This window comes from Chlamydotis macqueenii, chromosome 11, assembly GCF_036417535.1.
Source record: "Chlamydotis macqueenii isolate bChlMac1 chromosome 11, bChlMac1.mat, whole genome shotgun sequence".
Lineage (NCBI taxonomy): Eukaryota > Metazoa > Chordata > Aves > Otidiformes > Otididae > Chlamydotis > Chlamydotis macqueenii.
The window spans coordinates 6,764,554-6,788,760 of NC_141566.1; the positions used below are offsets into that span (position 1 = coordinate 6,764,554).

Consider the following 24,207-nt stretch of genomic DNA (forward strand, 5'->3'; position numbering starts at 1 on the left):
ATGATGATTTTTTCCTCTTAAATAATCACAAGTGAGTCTGAAATTTTTATTTCAAGCAGGGCAATTTTTACTGATTTTTATGACTACTAGATTAGTTTTAGCATGTATTCATCTCAAAAATACATGCAGAGAGCAGAATGATGATTACCACCGCACAGACCTGGTTTCTATTCCTGGCAAGTCATTTAGGGCTTTCTGAAAAATGCAGGTGCAGACAGAGGCAAAGCCTCCTACCCCTGCTCTCAGTTCAGTAACTCCACTGCTGGAGGCTGTGCCTGCATCAGCACGGCACCATCCCCAACCTAATCCCATTGTGTCCTCTTTCACAAGAAGCTCCTCCAGCTACCCTGGACTTCAACTGGAAGGTAAGAAGGCAACAGCTCTGAGGATTACAATTCAAAATTAACTGGGCTTGAGACCATCCTATTCGTAAGGAGCAAATATTATTAACTATTTCTTGGTGTTTTGCTAGCTGAAGTTAGTCAGGGCTTGTAGAAGTACTTGGCGGGTACAAAACAGAGGATGAGACGTAAACATTGAGAACTATTAAAGTGGTAGAGATTTTTTTTGTCATAAAACTTTTTAATATAAAAGCAAATAGTCCCCGCTTCTTGCAGGGGGCTTGGACTAGATGACCTTTAAAGGTCCCTTCCAACCCTAACTATTCTATGATTCTAAATAAGAATTCTGGCTAGCAGCTGACAATTTCTGCTGCTATAGGAAATGCTGTTTCAAAGGCAATAAAATCTTTGTACCTACCCTTCCTTCACCTCCTTTATTCACAGCATGTGACACAATAGTTTTGATCCTCTCTTGCATTCAGTTCCAATAAATATTTTCAATCACAAACTCAGTTTATATAGACAGCCAGAATATTGTCAAGAACAAGAGTCTCCTTCCTATTTCTTCTCTCCCTCCCAGTTTCTTCCTACAACGAAGATGCTACAAGATAGAGGTGCCCACGGTGCTATTCCACTAATATTCTATGTGGTTTCCTTCTTCTTAGAAAACAGCCTATTAGAGCTAGATGCATGCTACATTGCTTGCTTTCAAAATAGCCAAGAAATAGCCCAACAGGTTTTTGGGGATTGGTTTTGACGTGGGATTTTTGGGGCATAAGTGAGGGCTCCCTGCTCACACCTCTTCAAGCAGAGCATAATCTGTAAGCTTTCCTGATATACTGCTTGTTGCCTAAGTTTACTGATCACATTGATCACGGAGTCTGGAGTAGTTTAAGCACCCTCACTGTGTTCTCATTTTCATTCCAGAGATTGCCTTCCCCATCATCCAGGTAGAAGAAAGCAGAGCTGGCACTGTGATGTGCTACCCTACCACTGCGCTGACCGACCACATAGGAAAAGACACTTTGTACATTTTTTAAGAAGATGGAGTTTTCTATTGCTCCAGCACAGTGGTTATTCTTGTGTCTCATTATTTCAAACCCTTTCTGCTTCATCATAAAAACACTGTTTGCTAGAGCTAAGGTAACGAGCACAACAGCATTTCAAGGCAGCGTGAATTAATCAATACAGCTTCTACAGCTGAGAAGCACAATGTCACTCTCACTGGGAAGGTGTAGGTTTAATTTCAAGCTGCTCTCCACCCTCCTAATTAAGTACTTTATAAGTCATCTTCTACAAAAAGCCTCAGCTCCTAGGTACAAAAACAAACATCTCTGTTGAGAAACAGATGTGAGTGTAACTGGAGTTGAAACAAAACAACCCATGTATAGGAGAAAAAAAAAAAACACCGAAAGAAATTTTAAAATAGAGTCAAACATTATAGTCTCTACTCCATCTAGAATAGTTAGGCTTGACCCATACACACCTGCTATTTTCTGTACAGTCTTCCCAAGCCTCAGGGTCACTTGTTTGATCTGGCAAGAAGAAAGGAAGCAAGGGCCAAGAAAGGTTTCCTACCCATCCTCTTCACTGCCTAACGCCCCATCCCATTGCCAAAGAGCACTTGTTCTGGCACTGGAGTGCTGCGAGAGCACACAGCATGCAGCCTGGCACTCGCTAGAACTCAAAAAGACAGATTTTTGTTTCCAGGGCTGCTATTGAACCAAGAAGCTGTGCAGGGTTAAAGCTCACAATGCTGTTTCAGCTTCACTGCGTGACTTGTGTGGGCTCTACATCAAACACTCAGTCCATTAGCTGTGTTAACAAAAGTTTGACTTTTCTTCTTAAAATAGGATACTGTGTTCCACTGTGTCTTGCGAGTGGAGATAAATCCCACCACCCCCTCAACCCACCCAAAGCAAACCAGATCAGTGGGAGCCAGCAGAGCCCTGGGTTAATCGCTGTAGGAGCTGCTTGCCAAACGCCTGCGCAGCCCCACTGATACAGTCACCCTTTGTCACCCACAGCCCCTCTGTCCTTGCAACTCAGCCTCTAGAGTGAAGAGAAATGTCTTACAGCAAGAAAACCAGCCCTGGTCCTTTCCACTTTCAAGACATCATTTCAAGATGCAGAAGAGGCCAGGCTCAGGGACTGTAGTTCAATAGTAGTTCTTTCTAATTGCATGATTAGGAAATGGGAGGAGGAGCACCAGCCCTTCAGAGCAGGAGGAGTCCTTCCCTCCCTGCAGCACAGCAGCATCGTCACAGAAGCGCTAAGCAGGAGTTAGCACTTACTCTTTGTGCCTCACCACGCTGAAGGGTGGATCTGGCACGCACTTCTGCTGCTGTGATCACACAGGAAAAAGCAGGCAAATGGGAAAATGTAATTTCTCCTTTTACTCCCAAACCTTTCCTCTATTCTGCAGCCAAGCACTAAAGCAAAGGCTTAACACAGCCAGTGTCTTAATGGTAGGTTTCCTCCCAGCTGCTTTTGTTCATCCATGCCATGCACAGATCTGGTTTGGGGTCTTTTAGAAAGCACTGCAGAGCTGACAGAGGTAGAATAAATGCATTAAATAGGGAAATCTTATGTATTTTTTTACTTTACTTTGTGGGAATCCCCCTCACAGATCAAGACTAATATTGTACCAAGAGCTATATGCATACAGCACTACAGTTTATTCTGTATCATCTCTTGAGACAAATTTTCCAGTGTAATTTAATGCACAGGATTTTATCATCAGTCTTTCAGCAGCAGATATCAAGCAGTCAGAATGAAATGGCTTACAAGATCTCCTACTGGCAAGAGTTTAGATGTGTGCTTGAAGGGCAACCGGAGTTAAAATATGACAGGCAGCAGACTAACTCATACCTCAGCAAAGGATGACGTTTTCAGACAGTTCTTTCTCTCCCAAAACACAGTTAGCTCCTCTGGGGTCTGCTTTGCCTGTATGCTGTGAAGTTGTAGAGGCTTGTAACAGTGCACTAATCCAGCTCTTGGGGCTGGCACAGAACAAGAGATGGTGTTGACTGCAAGCTTGAGAAAGAGCAGCACTCTTTTTACTGAGGTGAAGTTGGCTGGCTGTTAGTTTACTTTCCCCCTTCAGAAAGATACTTGCTTGAAAACAAATGCAAACAAGACAGCAGTCTACTGACCACGCTGTCAGATGGAAAGCAACTCAGCTTTAGCGAGCCGTCTCCTAGCACATTAGCTTTTCCACCTCAATTTAAGGAAAAGTTTCATTTTCTTCAGTTTCAAAGTCTGTCTAAAAGCAAATCCAGTAGCAACTCTTCCACATATCTGCTTGATCCTCCAGTGGAGAGAATCAGAAGAAACCACTCTCAGAATCAGCAACAGCCAATGTAGAGAACTGTCAGCCTTTGAATGAATGGTACCATACGATACATGGAAGGGCCTCACGAATACACTGTTTGGCCATACTGGTTTATATTGTACTTTTATGCATTCCAGTACTATACTGACCACCTTCAGGCCAAGGAACTTCTGTTCCTTGAGTTCTACCAGCTGTGGTGAACACATATAGTCTGCTTTGACATACTTTCCAGTAGCGACACTGCTACCTCTTCTGCAGCTGTCCTGCAGCCTCATCTAGCTTTTTTCCTACCAGGATGAAGTTCAACTACTAAATTAACTGAGCTTTAACTTACTCTTATTCAGTATTCCAGCAGGAAAAAACAAGCAAGGGCTGCAGCTAGGATCTTTGTCAGACAGAGGAAAAGTATTTCTTTCTGAACAGACTGTTAGGAATCGTTATCTTCCAAGATAATACTTCAAGTGCTATTCTCACATATACTTTATATGAAGACAAAGGACACTTCAGGTAAAAAAAAAATTTAAAAAAATTAAAAATCAGGCTTCTTATTTGGTCCAGGATTGACAACTGAGGTGGCCATCTAGCTGCCAGAGAAGGAAGCAGTCACTGCCCCGGTTGCCTCCACGAAGTTAATCCTGAAGGAAGGATCCATTTCATCAGATCAGAAACTGTCCCCAGGTCTCAGTTTCCTCCAACAGCTGCCTGTTAAACAGCTGCAGTAGCTCCAGATTTTTCTACCAGGCCTTAACCTCCTAGTACAGACATCTTCATACCCTAGCCTCTCCAGCATCCTTTTCAGAACAGATCTGCAAAACATTTTGACTCCCTCCTCCTTAAAAATGGAGGTTGGCTAATTGTGGAAGTCACCACTTCTTTGGGCATTGTCTAGATTAGTGTGGAATTATTGCATCTGCTTAGCTCAAGTGTTTTTGTTGCTTTTCCCACTTCTTTTAACACCACTGACAGTACTGCAACTTGGCAATAATCCTTCATACCTGATGCTGAGTGCTCATCAGCTCAGTGTGAGCACAAGGTGCCGGAGCAATGTAAATGGAGGGAACAGAGCTCAGCATGCAAAGCCCCCCTGCAAGACTGCTCTACCTTGCAGCATGGACACAACTACCCTGTCTTTGTTTCACTGGGTCAGTTCCCCAGTTTCAGCCTGAGAAGGGCCAGAGACCACAGCGACATCTCCTCCCACCATGCTGGGCTGACAGCACGTACACAGCCCTGACACCTCCTAAACAAACGTGCTTTGCTCTGCAAGTGCAGAGGAGTAGCTTCTTCAGCTGAGAAAAACGTGCCGGGCTTACTGCAGAGCTGAAGTAGCGCAGGCAGGCGCAAATTCTGTGGCTGCCTGCCAGGACGCAGAACAGCGACTGCAAATGCACAGCGCTCTCCTCCCACGGCTGAGATGGCAGAGTTGGAGAGCGAAGGCAGAGAGCAGGAGCGAACCAGTACCGGCACAACCCATGTGGTGTGAGGACAGCTCACAGAGAGGTAGTCTCAGCCACAACAGGCCGTCGAGCTGCAGCCTGAGCAACCCTGCCCTATAAATAGGAGGCACCTATGTAGCATGTTAATACTCAAGGACAGACAGGCACACACCAGGCAAGATATCTTTCCTGCTAGCAACACGCTTCCTGATGCTACACAACGTGAGAGCTACTAAGCTGCAATCCAATTTTAATCCCCTTGTTGAGTGAGTTCATCTAAGTTCAAAAGGGAGCTCTCCATCATTGTTATAGATCTCATCTCCTGAGACAAGGTGAGGCAAGTAAATCAACAGAAGTACCGTTACTAAACCATAGGAGAAATGGGTGTATTGGGGCTGAGCTGGTTTTCTAACTACACCTTTGATTCACCTATTTTTCTTAAGCCTGCCTCATCCATCAAGCTTTCCGAACCGGTACCATTTCAATGCCGAGCTGAGCTGTAAAGCTTCCACTGTTCCTCATTCGGTTTAATGTAGCACTCAAGCCTCTACACTAAAAACTGTGGCACCACATGGAGAGAACAGATACATTTAAGTTTAATGCTCACTATAGCTAACAGTCATTTATGTTAATAGACACTTTTGTTTCTTGGAATTAATCTTCCCCTGGGATTTTTTTTTTTTTAGCGACATAAATCAGGACTGATTATTTCCCTTACAATTTAGAAGATTCTTCTTTCTCAGATACTAAGAGCAGAGAAAGACAATGACAAGCAATCAAACTACTATATCCTAATGAACTACCATTTGTCAGCTGAGCTGGAGTGACTACTTCCTTGCATACAGCAGGTAATCATCAGAAAGGCTTGAGGAAGGTGACTAAAGCCAGTACATTTAATTCTGCATTTGCAGTCCGCTGCGAGAGCACTGTCAACTACTTACAGCCACTTGCCTTCAAATCTCCGTCAACTGTAATCTCTTGTCCTTACTCCACATTTTCATTTCAGCCTTTTCCAACATTAGCTACTCCGGCCAGTTCGTGTTGAATTTCCCACTGACCTCTGAGTGCTGCAGAGAGCTCTATTTCTGAGTAACACGCGTTTCTGGACCACCAGCACAGGGAAGTGAAGGGGCTTGCCTGGTGCCTAGGAAGCCAGAGGATAGCTCTATTCTCAGCTCTGCAAGAGACATTTTGACATTTCTTATGCCTCCTTTTCCTCACATCTGAATTGAGAATAACTTTGCAAAACATCCTGAGATCCTTGGTGAGAGAAGATACACACCACTTTAGGAGAAGGAGATACCCAAATGTAACATTTTGAACAACTGCAGCATATACACATTTGAAACCTCAGCTACTAGAAGAAAAAAAATCATCCTCTCCTATCCAATAAAGGGTTAAGGGTTCACAATAAATAGCTTTAGCACTTCTGGGTGCAATATTAGCTCAGATACATGAGTTGAATCCATATGGCATATTAACAATTCCCAGCAAGGAAACAATTTCAGGAGCTATTCATTTAAGCAATAGTTTTCATTCTATCTAAGTACTGGAAGCAATAAAGGCTCTTACACACCCAGTAAAACAGATGAGGAAATGGCATGGTATGAAAACCAGAGAATAGGAAACAGATGCCAGAGCTCCAAGGAATAGAAGGTAATATTTTTATTTTTCCTATTCCATCTTTGTGTGCTTTGGTTTTCAATGCAGTATCCAAAGATAGGAGTTTGTATTCCCGTCAGGAGAATACAAGGTGAAAGAGGGGGCTGTTTCCATCAGAGGGTGGATAATCCCCTCACCTGGAAAGCAGCTGGACTTGCCTCAGCACTGGCCCTTTAGATACTCTGCTACTGTTTAGAAACTGTTTAAGAAAAATGAGAGAAGGGAGTTCAGTACAAGCGAACTCCCCTACGTGCAGCATGGGAAAAGCCGTGCACGCTTAGCCCCACTCTGTCACCATACACTCGTAACGCCCTGCAGCAACGTCACATCCATGGGTCCACGTGTTCCTTCTTACAAAGGCCTGACCTCACAGGCAGCTGGGGACTACAGGACAGCCTTTGGCTGGTCCACACAAGAAATATTTCTCCAGATATTGACTTTTTCCTAACAAGATGTGATTATCTTCTGCTCTTGCTGATGTCTTTGAAGACAATGCACAGTTAGCACGACATACTGCAGCCACAAACACTAAGAATCTGATCTTTCTTTATAGAAATACATATTATAATAGAAAAGTTTGTGAGTGTTTTTGCATCGTATTCCTGGATCAAACCCAGGATGGAGGACAGCATTCCTCACTGACACGAAGGGCAACAGTGACCTGGAGCCCTTTCATCTCAATTACTGCTGGACCATCGCATGAGTTACATCAGCACTGCACAGAGACTAAGGTTTTGTCCTGGCTCCTGTCATTCAGCATTTGAGTAGACTTAAACACTGCAGCAGCATTTCCAAAAAAGGCTAGGCTGTCACAGGCAGGAATAACCACTTCTCTCCCTCCAGGAGGATGTATGCAGATTACTGGGGAGTCATAAAGGAAATGTATCCCAGAACTACAGTAAAATCAGTGAAATGCTTTACTTTGTTCAGCTTGCTGTTGAACCATCCTATTTGGCCACATATGGAGGCAGGTACTATGCTACTACTCTTTAAGGAATTTATATCTACCATCTTTCTTCAAAAGGAACAGTAAAAAAGCCTTCAAATATCCAGAAGACTCTGAGGCATTCAGGAAGCCTACAGTGCATCTGGCACTGCTTTCTGAACATAGCACTGCTACTGCTCTACCAAGTCCTCTGCCCTGTCCCATCAGATGTGCTGAGTGTACTCACCTGAGCTGTGCCTTGAATACCAGCTACCTCTGGGATCACCTTAGATATTTTTCTTCTTGAAGAAACTCTGCAGCAATGCTTCCCTCAACAGTATTTCAGCCTTGCTGCTACCTAATCAGACTAAACAGATCAGCACTCAGTTTCCCCAGAGTCTGTAGAAATGGGGGTTATTCTAAGAGAATGCTAAGGGCTTTTGGTAAGAGCTGAAGGCTCCTTTGTCATCGACCTCAGGAGGAATTAAAACCATTGAACATCTTGCAGAGAAATCTGTCTACATTTAGCTACCAAGTTCCAGAGTAGGATGTGCATGTGTTGTACACAAGAGCCTAATAATTCACTTGCAATGTCTTTAATGCTATCATTACAGGGGGGAAAGAACACTTTATCAGAGCAGTTGAAGTCTCTTTTTTTAACATTGCCTGAAAACTGACAAAAAAAAAAACCCTACCTATAGCCACTGAAAAAGCTTTCCTTCAGAAGCTGCAAAGATTTTTCACTTTTCTTTGAGGCTAAAAGAGCTTTCTGCAGCGCCACTTTCATGTCCTATTTTTCACCATCTCTGCTCTGCCCACTCCTTCTGGGGGTCCTCCCTGCTTCCCTTCTCCGATCTGGGTCCTCTTTGAAGAGCCTTTCTGTTCTAGCAGTTGGGAGACGAAAAACACACTCCCTTCTTCTTGTCTTTTCCCCTTCCCCACCAGCAGCGCTTCCCTCTCTGCCCAGCATATTCCCAGCGTGGAGCTGCCCTGTCTGTCTGGTGGAAGAGCTGCTCTGGATGTCCTGTACGTAGGGTAGGTGGGAGAGACAAAAGGAATACCAGCGCTCCCTCGGGCTGCTTCACACGCCCACCTCCAGCACAAGGCACGTCTCCAAGAACACGTCCTCACACCTTGGCAAAGCATGGGTACAGCTAGAAGGGAAAGTCCTGACACTCTCTCTGAAAGGCTGAAAAATATCATCACTGCTAGGGAGATGGTGTTGCTTTTGTGGGAAGCTCAGCTGACACCACCTGTCACCACACAGTGAATGGGCAGCTCAAATGTGCACGCACTTGTTGCTCTACATACGCTGTGTGCATTTCTGCAGAGTAAAAAAACAAGGAAGAACAGGCAAGCAAGGAAAACTAAGATCGACCTCCCTGTTGATCTCATAATGGTAGTATCAACATTATGGCTCTGCTACAGGTCTTGCTAATTTGGCTACGTGCAAGGCATGCTCCATCATGCTGACATTTGACGTATGGGCCTAGCAAACAGACTCTTCAAAGCAAAGGCTACCTGTACCGCAGTGCTGATTTCTGTAAGCTGCAAGTTCCTGTCCTTAGTTGGCAGTTACAGGAATGTTGTCAGTATATTCATGCCAAGAAGTCCAACCATGAAAGCAAAAAATAAAGAAAAAAGACATTTCCAAAGAAAATCTGACCTTCCTGAGACTCTTGACGTATCGTGAGTACTGTAGATATTGGGTGGTTCTGCTCCTAAATACTCCTGAAGTCAGACATTAAATATTGTACAATAAATCCAGTGTAGACTCACTGCCCCATACTGAAAGCTTTGCTTCAGCTGTAGAGATCCTCCAAAACGTTATAGCAGGGAGAAGTGAGGCCACCCATCCTACAGAGAAGCATTTCCCTTCACCAGAATTATAAGGCCACCATTGACAAATACAGTAAACCTGTTAGCAAAAAGCCAGGTGACCTTGAGGGGAACATCACCTTCTAAGAAACTTGTACCCACTAGACTCAAAATTAGTGGGGTTAAAAGGCCTCACAGGTTTTTGTGTCTTTGGTCACTTCCTTTGAGCCAAGTCATGCACAATGGTGAAGAACTGAGCACATTAAGTTCCATGAAACTCACTGTCCTGACTACATTTCTTGCTGATTTGAGTCATTTCTTAGAACAGTTATTTTTTAGTCACTATAATCCTGCAGGCACTCTGGGCATGGGGCTGAAGGAACCTCACGGATTACTGAATCTGGCTTCCTTTTCTTGAAATTCTGCCATATAACCCCACTCAGAAGACTTGCAAATTCAGGCTAGCAAGGCAGCTTGTTCCCAGTGCTCTATGGATATGGCTTTTCAACATAATGCCTTGATGCTTAACTGGTTCTGCAGTGTTTTTAGCAAGTTTTATGTAATACTTACTCTCTTTACAGCTCTACCTGAAAAGTACTTCAAAAGATTCTCTGTTAAGACTACCACAGTAAACCTGCTGACTCCATAATACAAATTCAAAGTAATTCCAGGTCAAACCTTTAATCAAAGAGACCTCTCCGAGCTTCTTCTCACCCTTATTAAAGAGATTTACAAAACCGTGAAGGAGGTTGGAGAGTTAATGATGTGCCATTTAAAAAGGCTCCATTAAGATTTGGGTATTTTTATCTTTTAGAAAAAAAAAGCATTTGCAGATTATAACTCTAAGAAGACAATTATAAGAGCATTCTGAGAGTCTTTTCACTTGATCTATAGCAGGGAGAAATGGTACAGCAGAGTATAGAAAAGAAAATACACTGCCTAAGCCTTTTTCTTGAATAGGATCCTAACTAGCCGCGTTGCAGCTGCAGTGAAGTGTCTTATGTTCCTGTGATTTATTACTACAAGGGCCACATCATCTGCCAAAGGGTGCTTGTAAGAAATTAAATGGTTTCCAAAGGAAACATTAGAATAAGACAGATTTTAGATTTGCATTTTCAGCCTGATTAGTGTCTGTGAAGCTCCTTTGAAAACTTTTGTATCAAACACAAATACAAAATTATTGCCAATGCAGTTTGAATTTGGGAAGGTTTCAGGAAGGAAGCCCAGTTACTCACAGAAAGGGATGAAGAGACTGTTTACAGGAGTGAGAATGCAGAACAGTTCTGAAAGAGAAAGGAAGTGGCAACCTTCCAACACACTGTGCCTTGGACCAAATTGCTTTCTGTCTAACATGATGACTTGTTCACAGGCCTGAGTTATTTCCTTACCCTTTTAGCTCGGCCTTGGACACTAAGCTTCAAATCAAATATAAGTAACAAATTAGGGGCTTGATCCTGCACTCCAAGTTCCCTTTCACTTCAAATTGAGGGAGGGAAGTCGTATTACATTATTATTAATGTTGACCAAGGTGGTACTCCTGATGGACTTCCAACCAGAAACATCACCAGAGAAGAAAACTCCCACAATTAGCCTAGCTACTGCTGACCGACAATTTGGGATCATAGCAGAAAATGAAGCAGCAGTACTTCCATTGATCCCAATAGCATCCACGAACCTCAGAGTCAGTCTTTCAAGACGTTCATTTGCATGTCCCCAGATATGAGAGGGACATGGACCTGTTGGAGCAAGTCCAGAGCCACGAAGATGATCAGAGGGCAGGAGCACCTCTCCTATGAGGACAGGTTGGGAGTTGGCGCTGTTCAGCCGGGAGAAGAGAAGGCTCTGGGGAGATATTATAGTCGCCTTCCAGTGCCTAAAGGGGGCTTATAGGAAATATAGGGAGGAACTCTTTAGCAGGGCCTGTTGTGATAGGACAAGAGGTAATCGTTTTAAACTAGAAGGAGGTAGATTCAGACTGCATATAAGGAAAAAAATTTTTTACAATGAGGGTGGTGAAGCACTGGCACAGGTTGTCCAGAGAGGTGGTGGAAGCCCCATCCCTGGAAACATCCAAGGCCGGGTTGGACGGGGCCCTGAGCAACCTGATCTGGTTGGAGATGTCCCTGCTCCTTGCAGGGGCGTTGGACTGGATGGCCTTTGAAGGTCCCTTCCAACCCAAACCATTCTATGATTCTATATGAGCACTTCTGTATCACTTGTATCAATTTCTCAATTTCAAAGGGAAAGAAATTCAACCTCACAGTATTTGTTCACAGTTGCAAGAGTCTACTGTGTTGTCCTGCTCTAAGTTAGGAAAACTCAGTACAACTGTAAAGAAGTCCCAATACTTCTATCAGAAAGACCTTGGGAACATACAATATGAGTCTATTACTCTTTTTCATTTGTCATTAAAGCATGGAAAGAGGCAAAACAGAATACAAATACATGGAAAAAGAAAAATATTTAATAATCAAAACAGATTGGCAAGCTGTAACACTGGATAAAGTGCAGGAATGCCCAGAACTTTACGACTACTAACAGGCCAAACAAGCCTCTTGGTCAGTATCACCTTGACTCAGATTGTATAAAACACCAAAACACTAGCAGCAAGGAAGGACTGACATCTTCTGCCCTGAGTTTATACGGTCTTCAGAGAGGATGTAAAAAATCCCAGGGAATAATCAGATGCATGAACAGCTGGGAATATGTGGCTAATCATGAAAAGCGAAGGGTCTTCCCACCTTCATCTGTATTGCTCCTAGAGAAGTTTTTGTAGAGCTTCTACAAGGAATTATTTCTGACTTTGAATCTGCAATAGCAGTTGTAACCAACAGCATCTATAAGTCATGAATGTCTCCACCGAAGGAGCATGAGTTACACCACCTCAATCCCTTTGCTTTAGCACCAACCTATAAAAGGATGACTCACAACTGTTCAGTCTTCTACCTGCTTCCTTTTCTCATTTCATGGTCAATACAAGCACTTCACCTAAACTACTACAAATTTCCTTCGGGAGACAGCATCACATTATGATGAAGGCCATCAGATTTATTTTGGAACTATAAAGTGTCAGGATCAACCCAACAGAATCCTTCCAAGTGTACAGCGTAGTTCTCTTCCCATAGATTATTTCTACAATCCCATTCCACATACCATGTTGCAAAGCCTTTTCTTCATGCAGAGAAGCCAGGTAACACACAAGAATCCACTGAAAACGTTTCTGACAACTTCTTTGACAGATGTTCAAGACATGCTGTTGACAGGATATTTTTTAACGGCTTAGGATTAATAATTAAAACTGATTCAGCACTGAGAATCTTCTAACTCTATTCTGATTAGGAAAAATCATGTTCAACTATGAGATGACTAGTATCATAAAAATTCTATTTCAGAGAACTGCTGTTACGTGATAATTTTGCTCTTCAAATTAGGAGAGAGGATTAATAATTGAATCCAAAGACCTAGTTATATATTTTGGTGGGTTTGTTTCCTAATAGGAAGAATGACTTGAGCAAAAATCCATTAAAATTTTTAGTATTCCCATGCTAGTCTGATTGTAAGCTTTTCCATTAAGTAGCACAGTCATAATGGCATTAAACCACTTAAGCAGCAAAAACAGCACATAATTATCACTTTTAATTCAATCTTTTAGAGTGCGAATAGATACTGTATATCACTGACAATTCACACTCCTAAAGAGATTTTTCTATTCCTTCACAGCAGCTTCACAGCCTCTTGTACTGATAGAATGGACCCAAACACGTCTAATTTTTTTCTCAAGAAAAAATCCTCAGAATAATGAGATAGCAAAATTAGGCCCAGAAGAAAGGAAGTGTAACAATCAGCTACTGCTTTGTTCTTACCTTAAGGTAGAGGTGTAGATACGAGTGGGAACTAGGGCACCATTATCCATGTATCAACATACCAACATTTGAGACTATGAGTGTAGTGTCAGAACTATGAGCATGTTAGATATTGCACATATTAAAAAAAAAAGTCCCACACAGAGAGCATAAAGTACATTGAAGTTCTAGAGAAATGAGGGGAGAACAGAGAAGACTATGCAGCACATAGCATCCTCTCCCTTCCCCCTCAACAGATCCCACTGTATTTACTGCCTGAGACCTCTTTCCCTTGGAAATTAGGAAGTCTGATACCTGCCCCAAGCAGCAGTGACAATAGCTTGTTCCCTGGACTGCTGGGAAGTGCAGCTGGTGTGAACAGAACCAATATTCGCTTTGCCCCGCTGCCATCCCCAGTGCAGGGAGCCAGGAGCGTTGCAGGGTCCAGGATCCCCCAGGTGCCTTTCTCCTGGTGCCCCCTCCCATACAATTAAGCCTCTGGCACAGCGCAGATATTACCATACTGCTCAGGAGCACTGGCATCTTTGCATTTTTGTATATGTTAAAGAGACACATAAAGGCCAATAAAAGGCAGAGCGCAGGAGCGCTGTGGTTTAGTTGCTAACAGCAGTGCCTCTGCTACAGGCTGCAGTGCAGTAGCTGCAGTAGCAGAAGGATGTGCAAGTCAGGAGTCTAAATACAGGTCACTATTTACAAACCAAACTGAAAGAAACCAGACAGCATGCTAGGACTGGCCAAGCTGAGCCCCTGTGAGACCATACAACACCATCAACATCTCTTAAGATAAAGATAAAGAGACCACATTGGCTGGTCTCAAACGCAGCAATTTCAGACCCTGCGTGCTCGCTCTCCTCTTTTGCCTGCAGCCTATGCTACTCCCTGCTCACATGTGCATGCTATTAGCCCTGCTTACGTCCCTGCTTCACCAGAAAGCATAAAGCTTCTAGAGCTGATTGCAGTGCCAGAGTGACAGCATCCCCTTCTACACAGAACAAGCTCACTCTTTCATGGGTCCTCAGCCATCAGGTAAAGGTGAAACAGTTCTTTCCCCCGCCCCGGACCAGGCATATAATGTTCATGGTACATCTCCCCTCTGCTAAATCACAGATGTACAGTTGCAGTACAGAGCTCTGAGTTGCGGCTCTGACACTGTTAATAATTCCAATTGGTTGCAAACACATATCTAGCAGACATTTTTGGTTTGCCTCTGCACATACAGCTCAGCAGTCTCCTATTTCAACACCAGTACAGGAAAGCAGATGTCTGCTTGGAGAATCTGACACCTCAAAACCTGACTTTCCTTGGTGAAATGAAGGGATGTCAACATACACTATACAAAAGCATCTCATGGAAGCTACTGACATGCAGGCCTGTCAAATGCTCTGCTATTTCCATCCCTCCTCTTCCTCCTGTTCCCCTAATGGGCTAACATCACAGATCTTTACATTGAGTAACAGCAACTATTCACTCACCATAACCCCTTTCACAATAATTACCATGCCAGAAGCTTTTGTGTATCTGCAGGTTGCAGGTAACCAAAGTGAGGCAATGTCTAAAGAAGGTTTCCTCAGACACTGGACCAGAACTCCTGTAAACAAAAACACAAACTTAGTCCTGTGCTCAGGCTCCACCAACTGTCTGTAACACATGTCAAGGCAGCGCCCCAAGAGCAAGGTTCCCTTTCTGGCTTCTCTGTGTGCCATGGGGCTGTCCTTGCCACTGCTGCTCACAATGGTTCTTAGCTGAAAACCATAACTTGAGACCATAATTTTCTGCAGAGGGCCTTTTTCAAACAGCTTCTGACTGACAAAAGCAAGCTCCTTAAAGATGCAGCAAAACCACTTCATTGCTGTTTCATGGATTTTATTTTAAAGGCCTATTAAGAACCCGTTCTTTCTGATAGAATTCTATTTTCATCGCCGCTTTTTTTTTTTCCTTTGGGAGTTTGAAAAATAAGATTTCTCTATCTCTGCATTTTTTTCCTGTCTGTTTCTATTTGATCAATAATGATTCTTTTTCTCCTGTGCTTCTAAGAGAGTTGACATTAAACTGTCTAGTTCCTGTTCTCTTTCTGTTGTATTTGTGCATCAGAGCCATTCACAATGGTGGCAGCTCAGCTCAGGTCATTGTCTCTGCTAGTTCAATTCCAGCTGAATTACTGGAGCTAGCAGGACATTAGCATTCACTTGATTGATTTAGCTTACCCGGTGAAGAAGATGGGTTTTGCGTTCAGCTAGACACATTAAAAACTGAAGGAATTATAAAGCAGTCCAAAGTTGGTGAGTTCTTTTGGAGTCACACATCTTTTGCTTTTCATATATCTTCCTGTGCTTGAGGGCACCATTTAAATAACAGCTATTTCAATGCCAAGCCCTTCCTTGACAGCGCTCATTGATGAAAGAGAAAAGTGATTTAAAACTATTGTTTAACATAGTTACTCAATTTAACATATTTCAAGGCTAAAAGATCGTATTATGCAGTATCTCCTATAAAAGGTGGGCTATAAAATTTCATCCTGTAATTCCAGCATTTTGTCCAACAGCTGGAGAGAACACTTTTTCAGAGGTAAATACTTCAACTTGGGTTTTGAAATTAGTATTAAAAACGTAACACTGTATCTCTTGTTGGCTTGAAAACTTTCTTCCTTTATCCAATGCCTACCCCAGTGACAAGGTCTTGGTGTCACCTGTGGCTGCGCACACTTGTTCAAGATGCACATGACCTACGAAGAGTCCGTGTCTTTCCAGATTCCAGATTTTGAGTGTGACACTAAAGCGAAGAAGAGGATGCAGTGCAGAATTTTCAGAAGAGAGAGAAGTTTGGCTCCAGAATCCATTCTCCAACAAAAGAAACGCTGAGCTGTGCAGCTCCCTGTGAAGTGAACAAAGACATCTGGCTTTACATACCTGTGAACTAGAATCTCCACCTCACTATTTTATGACTTTTCAACAGGGATTCACAAACCTTTTACAACAATAGCATTGAAGATGTTTTTTTTCAGTTGTGCACTTTATGGGCTGAATGAAACACTGTAAGGATTGGCCCTGTAACAGAACAGTAATAGTCGGCTTCTTCATAAAAGCCCTTTTCCTCCACTGTCTCTGTTGGCTTCAGTGGGAGTTGAGCTATTCAAGATGAGAGTTTGCAACCTTCAGCTCTTAACTACACTTGACCCCTTCTTCTGAAGGAGTCAGATGCACGGGTAGAACTTGTATGTTTTCCAGTAGCTTTGGCATTATAAATATATGGCTGGTATGACAATAAAGTCAGCCGCCTCAGTTTAATTATACCTCTGCATTTCTCATAATTTGAACGGCATCTTCTGCTTAGGGGTTCTTTCTATAGGGCACACAGCTTAACTGGTGTTTTAACTGCCCAGAAACACCAGCAGTAACTCACCTCTAGCTTCAGTTACCCATTCTGAGTGTTACTGCACTGCTTTAGCCCAGCCTCCCTGCTGCACACTTACATAACAGAGAGACAGATGAGCCTGCTTCCAAGAGAGTGGACAGTCATTTGTGATCATTAACAAGCAGTCACTGTAAAAGATGACAACTCATGCGTCAGCTGAAACATTTTGCATTAATTGGAACAAAGTTCCTATCAAATACGTTTTGATAATAGCCAATCTCTCATGGACATTTTGGACCACACAGTGAGAACATAATGTCTGATGTGTTTCCTTGGAGGCAAGAAAGATCATCGGCAGGCAAACGCAGCCACAGCCAGAGAGGAAAGACAAATAGAACACAGCAGGGGATCAGCTGTCTGTTGAGACAAGCAACGAGCCGTGGAGCTCTTCAGCCCTGTCAGCAGCTTAGATCCTGGCAGAGGTCTGTAGGTTTCAAAAGCTGATATTGTTTGAGAGTGTGGTAGAGATACTACGAAGGATCAGGAGCAAGGAAGGGGTGAAGCTGGAGCTAAAGAACATCTCAACGGAGAGCACGTCAGTACTCAAAGCTGAAATCCGGCTGATATTCCATGTGCATACATGACTACACATTTTAAAACAAAACTAATGCACAGCCATTTGCGGTGATCTTGGGGGAGCCAGTTCTCCTGGTTCATTCCTACCACGTGACTGAGCATCTCCCTTGGCTTTCCTCACTCAAGTTCCGTCTCAGGGCTGGCCCTTCCTTGGTTATGACATTTGACTGGTTCCCAGCCAGGGCAGAATGACTTCAAACACTTCTCTCCTGCAGTTAAAACCAGTTTCTTGTAATATTTTCAGATGGATGGTTTACAGAAGTACATATGTGTCTACATGAGCTCTAATTTAGCTCTAGAATAATTAACAATGGCTGTTGTGAGATCTTATGCATTACTATGCCATTTTAGTCCTTTTACTACTAAGCAACAATTTCAAGCAACACAGAAGCCAGGAGAGTCTCTTCAGGTTTATAACATGCTTTACATGCTGCTTAAACTTCTCTTCACTGATTTGATGCTGGATAAAAGCAATGTTTAAAATATATTAAAGTGACAGTCAAGATCTGTAGCTACATTAGTCATTCTGTCAGAGCCTTGGAAAGAACCTCACTGAACTCAAGCAGGAAAACAATTTGTTGAAGCATCAGCTGAAGCAGTGAGTCGCAACTCATTGAAATCTCTCTAAAGTACATGATCAAGCAACTGCTGAAGCCCTGAAAGTCACAATTGATTGTGCAAATAGGAGATAAGTAATACAAACTTTAAACTGACCTCCAGTCTCTGGTAACAACCTGAGTGTCCACCTATTTATACTTTAAAAGCAGCCAGGTGGGAAAAGATAGGATGAGTGATGTTCCCTTAGTGTAGCAACAGAACTACCCGAACATACAAACTGACAGTGTTTTCCTATCACAGTGTGTAACTGGGGTTTAGTTCCACTAAATGGAGCCATTCTGGACATGCACTGATCCAACCAAAATCACTATTTTGTAACATTCTTACCTGAACCACAAGCAAAGGTTCCCTAACCCCAGAAGAGTCACGCAATCAATGTTCTTACAGATCTTTTTGCCAAACATTGTTAAGCTTTGATGTCTAAAGTACAGCCATGAGCCTGAGAAAAAAAAAAAAAAAAACTTATCTGGGGAACCCAATCAGATGCCAGAGAATCCAGAGAGCTCAGATGCAAATTGACTTAAATAAAATCCACTAAGTTCAGTCAACCATACTTTACAGCATAGGGAAAACTTCCACAGGATTTTATCCTAAGCACTACGTTGGCCTAAGTGTACACTACAATCAGCTAATAGAGATAAAATATGTAAAACCTGTGTTTTCCAAGAGGCTGGTGAAAAAGGGGAGCAAACTATTGTTCAGTGGTGCTGCTTCAAATCAGGTGTCAATTCTAAGTTCTGGAGAGATGATGTGTAGAAAGTGATTCTGACCTATTTCTTTCAATCTGGAGCTCAGGAGTAATTTTCTCTAAAGGAAAGAGAAAGTTATGTTAGCAGAAAAATATTTTGGCTTTGCTCTCTAATTATTAACTAATCTTATGTGTGTGTTGTACTCTACACAGGAGGAAAGGAAAATGAGTGAAATGTATGATGTCTCCAGAACAGTTTATTGTATTGGTTTGGAAATTTACGACAGTATAGCGAATCTGCACCAGCAGATTCGATCCTGGATATGGTTTAAGGCCAGTTCTGCCTTTCCATCGCCACCCTGTCCCCATTCACATACCTTCTAATTTAAAAGTAGTGAGTTTGTGTTAGAAACTTAAAACTGCTTTGAATCACAGAATGGTTTGGGTTGGAAGGGACCTTAAAAATCATCGCGCTCCAACCCCCCTGCCCTGGGCAGAGACCAGGTCTCTCAAAGCCCCATCCAGCCTGGCCTTGAACGCTTCCAGGGATGGAGCATCCACAGCTTCTCTGGGCAACCTGTTCCAGTGCCTCACCACCCTCACAGGGAAGAATCTCCTCCGTAGGTCCAGTCACCTAAATACGTTCACAAAGAGATTAACACAGCGAACGAACCGCTAACCAGCCCCCGCCAGGCTCGCTGCGCTGGCCCTGTGCTGGGGCGGGGGCAGGGGCAGGGGGCAGGGGGCAGAGGCCGCCCCGCCATCCCCGCCGCACGGCCCGCGGCCCCTCCTCACAAGATGGCAGCGCTGCCCCTGCGCCGGCCCAGAGAGCCCGCCGTGCCCCTGCCTGACGGCGAACCGGCACCGCCGAGGCCCCGCTCCTTCCCAGCACGGCAAAGCAGCGCCCCGTGACGGGACCCTCTCGCCCCCCCGGCCCTGAGGGGCCGCCCGCCGTGAGGGCAACGCGCGGGGAGGGGCAGAGCGGCCCAGGCCGGCAGCGGGGGCGGCTGCGCACCGCCAGCTGACACCCGCGCCGCCAGGAGGCGCCTCCGCACCAGCGAGCGGGCAATGCCTAGAAGGGCAGCGCGCAGCGCTTCCGGCGGGGGAAAAGGGCGGGGCGGCGCGGCGCACTTCCGGGGCGGGGGGCGGGTGTCGCGGCACCGGCGGCACCGGCGAGCGGCGTCCGTCAGCGGGGCCGCGGGAGCGAGCCCGGCCGTGCTGCGGGTCACGGCGCCGGCCTCGGCGGGTGTAAGGCTCCCTCGGCGCTCCGGGTGCCTCAGGGACTGCGGCGGCAGGGCCGGGCCGGCTCAGGGGGGGTCGCGGGCGGGGTGCGGGACCGGGGGGGCTCTGCCTCCGCGAGGGCTCGCCCCCGGGGGCGGCGTGGCCGCGGCAGCGCCCGAGCCGGTAGCGCAGCGGGGCAGGGGCCGGGCGGTCCCGGCGGTAGAGCGGGTCGGGGGTACAGGACCCCTCCCGCGGGGGGTCTGCTGTGCCGTTACCGGTAACGAGAGCCGAGATTTGGAACTTTGTTTGCCACCGTTCTCCCTTTCGCGTCCTGGTGGGTAAGTTACGGGAACCGCAGCTGGATTTGGAGATTGAAGAACGTGTCGAAACTGTCCAAAACCCGCAGGAGTAAACTTATTCCTGTAAGTTCTTACGGTGTGTCTCCTTTCCAGGAAAAATGATGTCGGAAAGCAGCTCCTTCATGAAGGGCGTGGTGCTAGGAGGAGCCTTCTGCATGTTGGTTACGCTCCTGGGACACATCAGGGTGGGCCAGGGGACTAAAGCGCGTCACCACGAGCACCACCACGTCCAGGCTCCCAACAAAGAAGACGTCTTAAACCTTTCGGAAGGTGAACGCATGGAGCTTAGCAAAAGTATCCGTGTTTACTGCATCGTCCTGGTGAAACCAAAGGATCTGGGGCACTGGGCTGCAGTGAGGGAGACGTGGAGCAAGCACTGCGACAAGGTGGAATTCTACAGCTCTGAAAACGTCAAGGTGTTTGATTCTGTGGCCCTGAACACAAACGATATGTGGATGATGATGAGAAAAGCTTACAAGGTAACATATGAACGCTATAAAGATGAATTCAACTGGTTCTTCCTTGCATATCCAACAACGTTTGCTATTATTGAAAATCTCAAGTATTTCTTACTGAAAAAAGACCCTGCACAGCCTTTTTATATAGGCCATACTGTGAAATCTGGTGACCTTGAGTACGTAGATGGTGAGGGAGGAATCGTCTTAAGCATTGAATCACTAAGACGACTGTACCGTGTTCTTGAAGACTCTGAGAAGTGTCCTGAGCAGGGAGGTATGATTTGGAAACTCGCTGAGGATAAACAGCTGGCGATCTGCCTGAAGTATACGGGAGTGTTTGCTGAAAACGCGGAAGATTCAGAAGGAAAAGACGTCTTTAACACTAAATCGGTTGGTGCTCTCATTAAGGAAGCCATGTCTACTCACCCTCAGCAGGTGGTGGAGGGCTGCTGCTCCGACATGGCCATCACGTTCAGCGGACTGGCCCCGAACCACATGCACGTGATGATGTACGGCGTTTACAGGCTGAGACCCTACGGCCACACGTACAATGACGCGCTTGTCTTCTTGCCACCTCCAGGCTCAGAAAACGACTGATGCCTCTTCAGAGAAGGCCTGGAACCGTGGAGTCTCCTCTTCTCATGACACACATCTGTACTGGCAGATTCAGTTTTTCTATCTGGTGGTACTGGTATACAATTTTTTTTTTTTTTTTTTTTTTTTTTGCACATTGAGGTTTGGTAAAGCTTTTAATTTTAAAAGTGGAAGGAGAACTTTTTTCTATATCTTTTATACCGAAATGCTTCTGGCTTTTGACAATGCTGGAATGAAATGATAAAGAGGTTGTTAATGTTTATGACAAATGGAAACCACGTTTATAGGGGGGGTTTGTACATGTAAATATTTATTAATGAAAACTCAAATGAACCTTAGTCTACTGTTACAAATATATTTTTGCAAGATTTTGATTCTTTCAATTCTTCCAGGCATTTCTAGAATGTCTTTATATCTTTCTAAGATGTACCAATAAAACTGACTACAGATCCAGTCTCAACGACTTAAATTCAAGCTATTTCCTTTACACTAAACCACACAATAGCTTGAGCTGTGCCGTTTATGCAGCACCTATCGCTTTATGTACAGTGGCCTAACCCTGTAAGGAATTAGCAGGAAGCAAGCTGACAAAAGGGATCTACTAGGAAGATATGAAGTGACCTTTGGACTGCTCTTTTGAAGCAGAACTATATTTGAATAAATATTAACATGCTGAGGTAGCCTGTCAGCACAAGAATAATTGCTTATTTAAAATTTCCCTTCGTACATAAGAATATTAGAATAAAGGTTCTGTATTATCAGTGTTGCTGATGGTATTTACAAGGAAGTTGGTTAACTGTCAATACAAACGTAGTGCAGATGTATTTGCAGGTATGTTTAACACCAACATGCAGAAAGAGCAGTACACGCTTGCACTTCCAGTCTTTCACATAACATTATGTGAAGCAGGTTACATACACAAGGAAGCAAGATGCAGAATCCTCCAAGGTTTGGGGGTGGAGAGTTGCATGGTGGGTTTGGGGTTTTCACCTTTCTCTAACAGCCTGTTCGTAATACCTCGTCCTATCCTGAGCTGCAAGGGGGCAGGTGGGGAAGTGAAACAGATGAGAATATCCATCTTTCTTTTTTTAAGCATGAGATCCTTCATTTTTGACAAGAACACTAAGACAACTGCTCAGAGCCCCAGGCAAGCTACCACAGCTCAGCTGTTTCAGAAGGTGCACCCTGTCTCACCTTTTTGCACATTCTCCTCCTCTGTATCAGAGCACAGCTCTAACACAGCAAGACAGACACGTACGTGATTGCTGCCAAAACCTACATGAAACTGGTATTTTTGACAACTTTTTGCCAAATTGGTATACAAATTAATTTAAGCATGATTTATGTATCTTCTTACGGAATTCATTTTAAAAGGTTAGAGCCACAGCTGCAAATACTTTGACAAAGCCAGATGAGGAAAGTAAAACTTAGATTTCAGTGGTGTTTCCGATATCAAAGATAGTTCTGACCCCACTGCTACAACATCAAGGAAAAAGAATGGGAGTTAACTATTCAAACCGGAATGGATCTCATATATCACAGATTTAAGAGGTACTGTTAACACAGTAGGAGGAGACAAGATGGAAGGGGGAAAAGCAAGCCACAGAACTCATGACTAGCTCATTTTATAAAAAAAAAAAAAAAAAAAAAAACACACTACTGAAGCACAAAGTGATTCCCCATAGCACTAACAAGAAATTAGTGCATTTATAGCCAAGTCTTTAAGATCCATTAATACGTCCATTAGCATTCTGAAGGGAAGGTGTGAGGTTTGACCGAACTTTTTTCTGCAACGCTGCTGTAATAACCACCTTAATCTTTCTCTTCCTACATTCATAGTTTCAGATTTACCCTGTCATTTTCGAAAGTATAATCTTGTAAATAGTTTTACAGGAGAAATTTACAAGTAGCACATATTAGGTGACACGTTATATCTCTCCATCTTAATTTGGCTCTAGAATCAGATGGAGAACACCTCTGCCACTGTCTGCTGTAAAGGCCCCAGAGGGGGAAGACCAAACATGCAGAACAGCACTGGGACACAGCACTTGTATACAAAATTACGTTCTGCCATTATAAAATATAACAAGTGTTAGAACAGAGACTTGAAACATTAATAAATGTTCCAGAGACAAGAGTTATGAGTGGTAGACCTTAAAGTTTCCTTAGTTTATTAAATGAGTCCATGGCACAGGCTGTTTTCCATAGGCATAGCTTTGGGTACGCAGTCGCTGAACAGAGTTGGATTATCCAGACAAACACACAGCGCTCTTAACCCGTTCTGTAGGTGTACATACATGTGGCAGTGCGCATGAGCCGAGATCTCTTTTCAAGTTCCACCTGAAGACGCTGCTCCTGGCTACACTGATAACCATGTTTTGCTATCACGCCTTTGTTAAACAGTGATTTTGTTTCTGCTCCTAAAATAAGAAGGCAAACAGGGAGTAGAGCATCAGGCACGAAGTTGGCACACGCTTCCTTTGGAGTGTGCCCACCATTACTATAAACTCTACTATAAGGAGAGCGGTATCAAACAGTGTTGGCAGGTAGAAATTTGAACATATATATATATATTCTTCAGATATGAACTAGCATAAAAGAATTTTTAGTCCACATACCAGTCTAAGTTCATAAATTCTATACAGATAAGTGCATATTAAAAAGAGAGAACCCCTAAGTAAAATACTGAAGTTAATGCTGTTAATAAATTAAGTTAAAAAATAAATGTTAAAAAAAAATATTTCTCCACATTCAAGAAACAGGTAGACTTACAAGATGTTAATCAGAAGAAGAAAAATCTGAAATGTTTCAGACGTTTTAGAAACCGTATTAATTATATTTCACATACACTTTATATTACTCTTTTAGAAGAGCATAAAAATGTAAACATTTCTCAGCTTTTT

The 24,207-nt window shown here is 43.8% G+C and overlaps 1 protein-coding gene and 1 long non-coding RNA gene across 2 annotated transcripts; one reads left to right on the forward strand and one right to left on the reverse strand.

Moving 5' to 3' along the window:
* Nucleotides 1–15,825: 15,825 nt before the first annotated feature.
* Nucleotides 15,826–18,754, reverse strand: LOC147599370 (uncharacterized). The gene is made up of 3 exons (XR_015259757.1): nucleotides 18,638–18,754; nucleotides 18,312–18,423; nucleotides 15,826–16,250 (listed from the first exon to the last, which is right to left on the reverse strand). It is a non-coding gene; the product is annotated as an uncharacterized LOC147599370 (long non-coding RNA).
* A 1,118-nt stretch (nucleotides 18,755–19,872) lies between these two features.
* Nucleotides 19,873–21,764, forward strand: C1GALT1C1 (C1GALT1 specific chaperone 1). The gene is made up of 2 exons (XM_086756291.1): nucleotides 19,873–19,918; nucleotides 20,346–21,764. Exon 2 carries the CDS (start codon nucleotides 20,351–20,353, stop codon nucleotides 21,305–21,307), a length of 957 nt encoding a protein of 318 aa, XP_086612417.1. The 5' UTR covers nucleotides 19,873–19,918; nucleotides 20,346–20,350; the 3' UTR covers nucleotides 21,308–21,764.
* Nucleotides 21,765–24,207: the final 2,443 nt, after the last annotated feature.

What these genes read in the sequence shown, in the direction of transcription:
- C1GALT1C1 (XM_086756291.1), top strand. Translation starts at nt 20,351, where the DNA reads ATGATGTCGGAAAGCAGCTCCTTCATGAAGGGCGTGGTGCTAGGAGGA.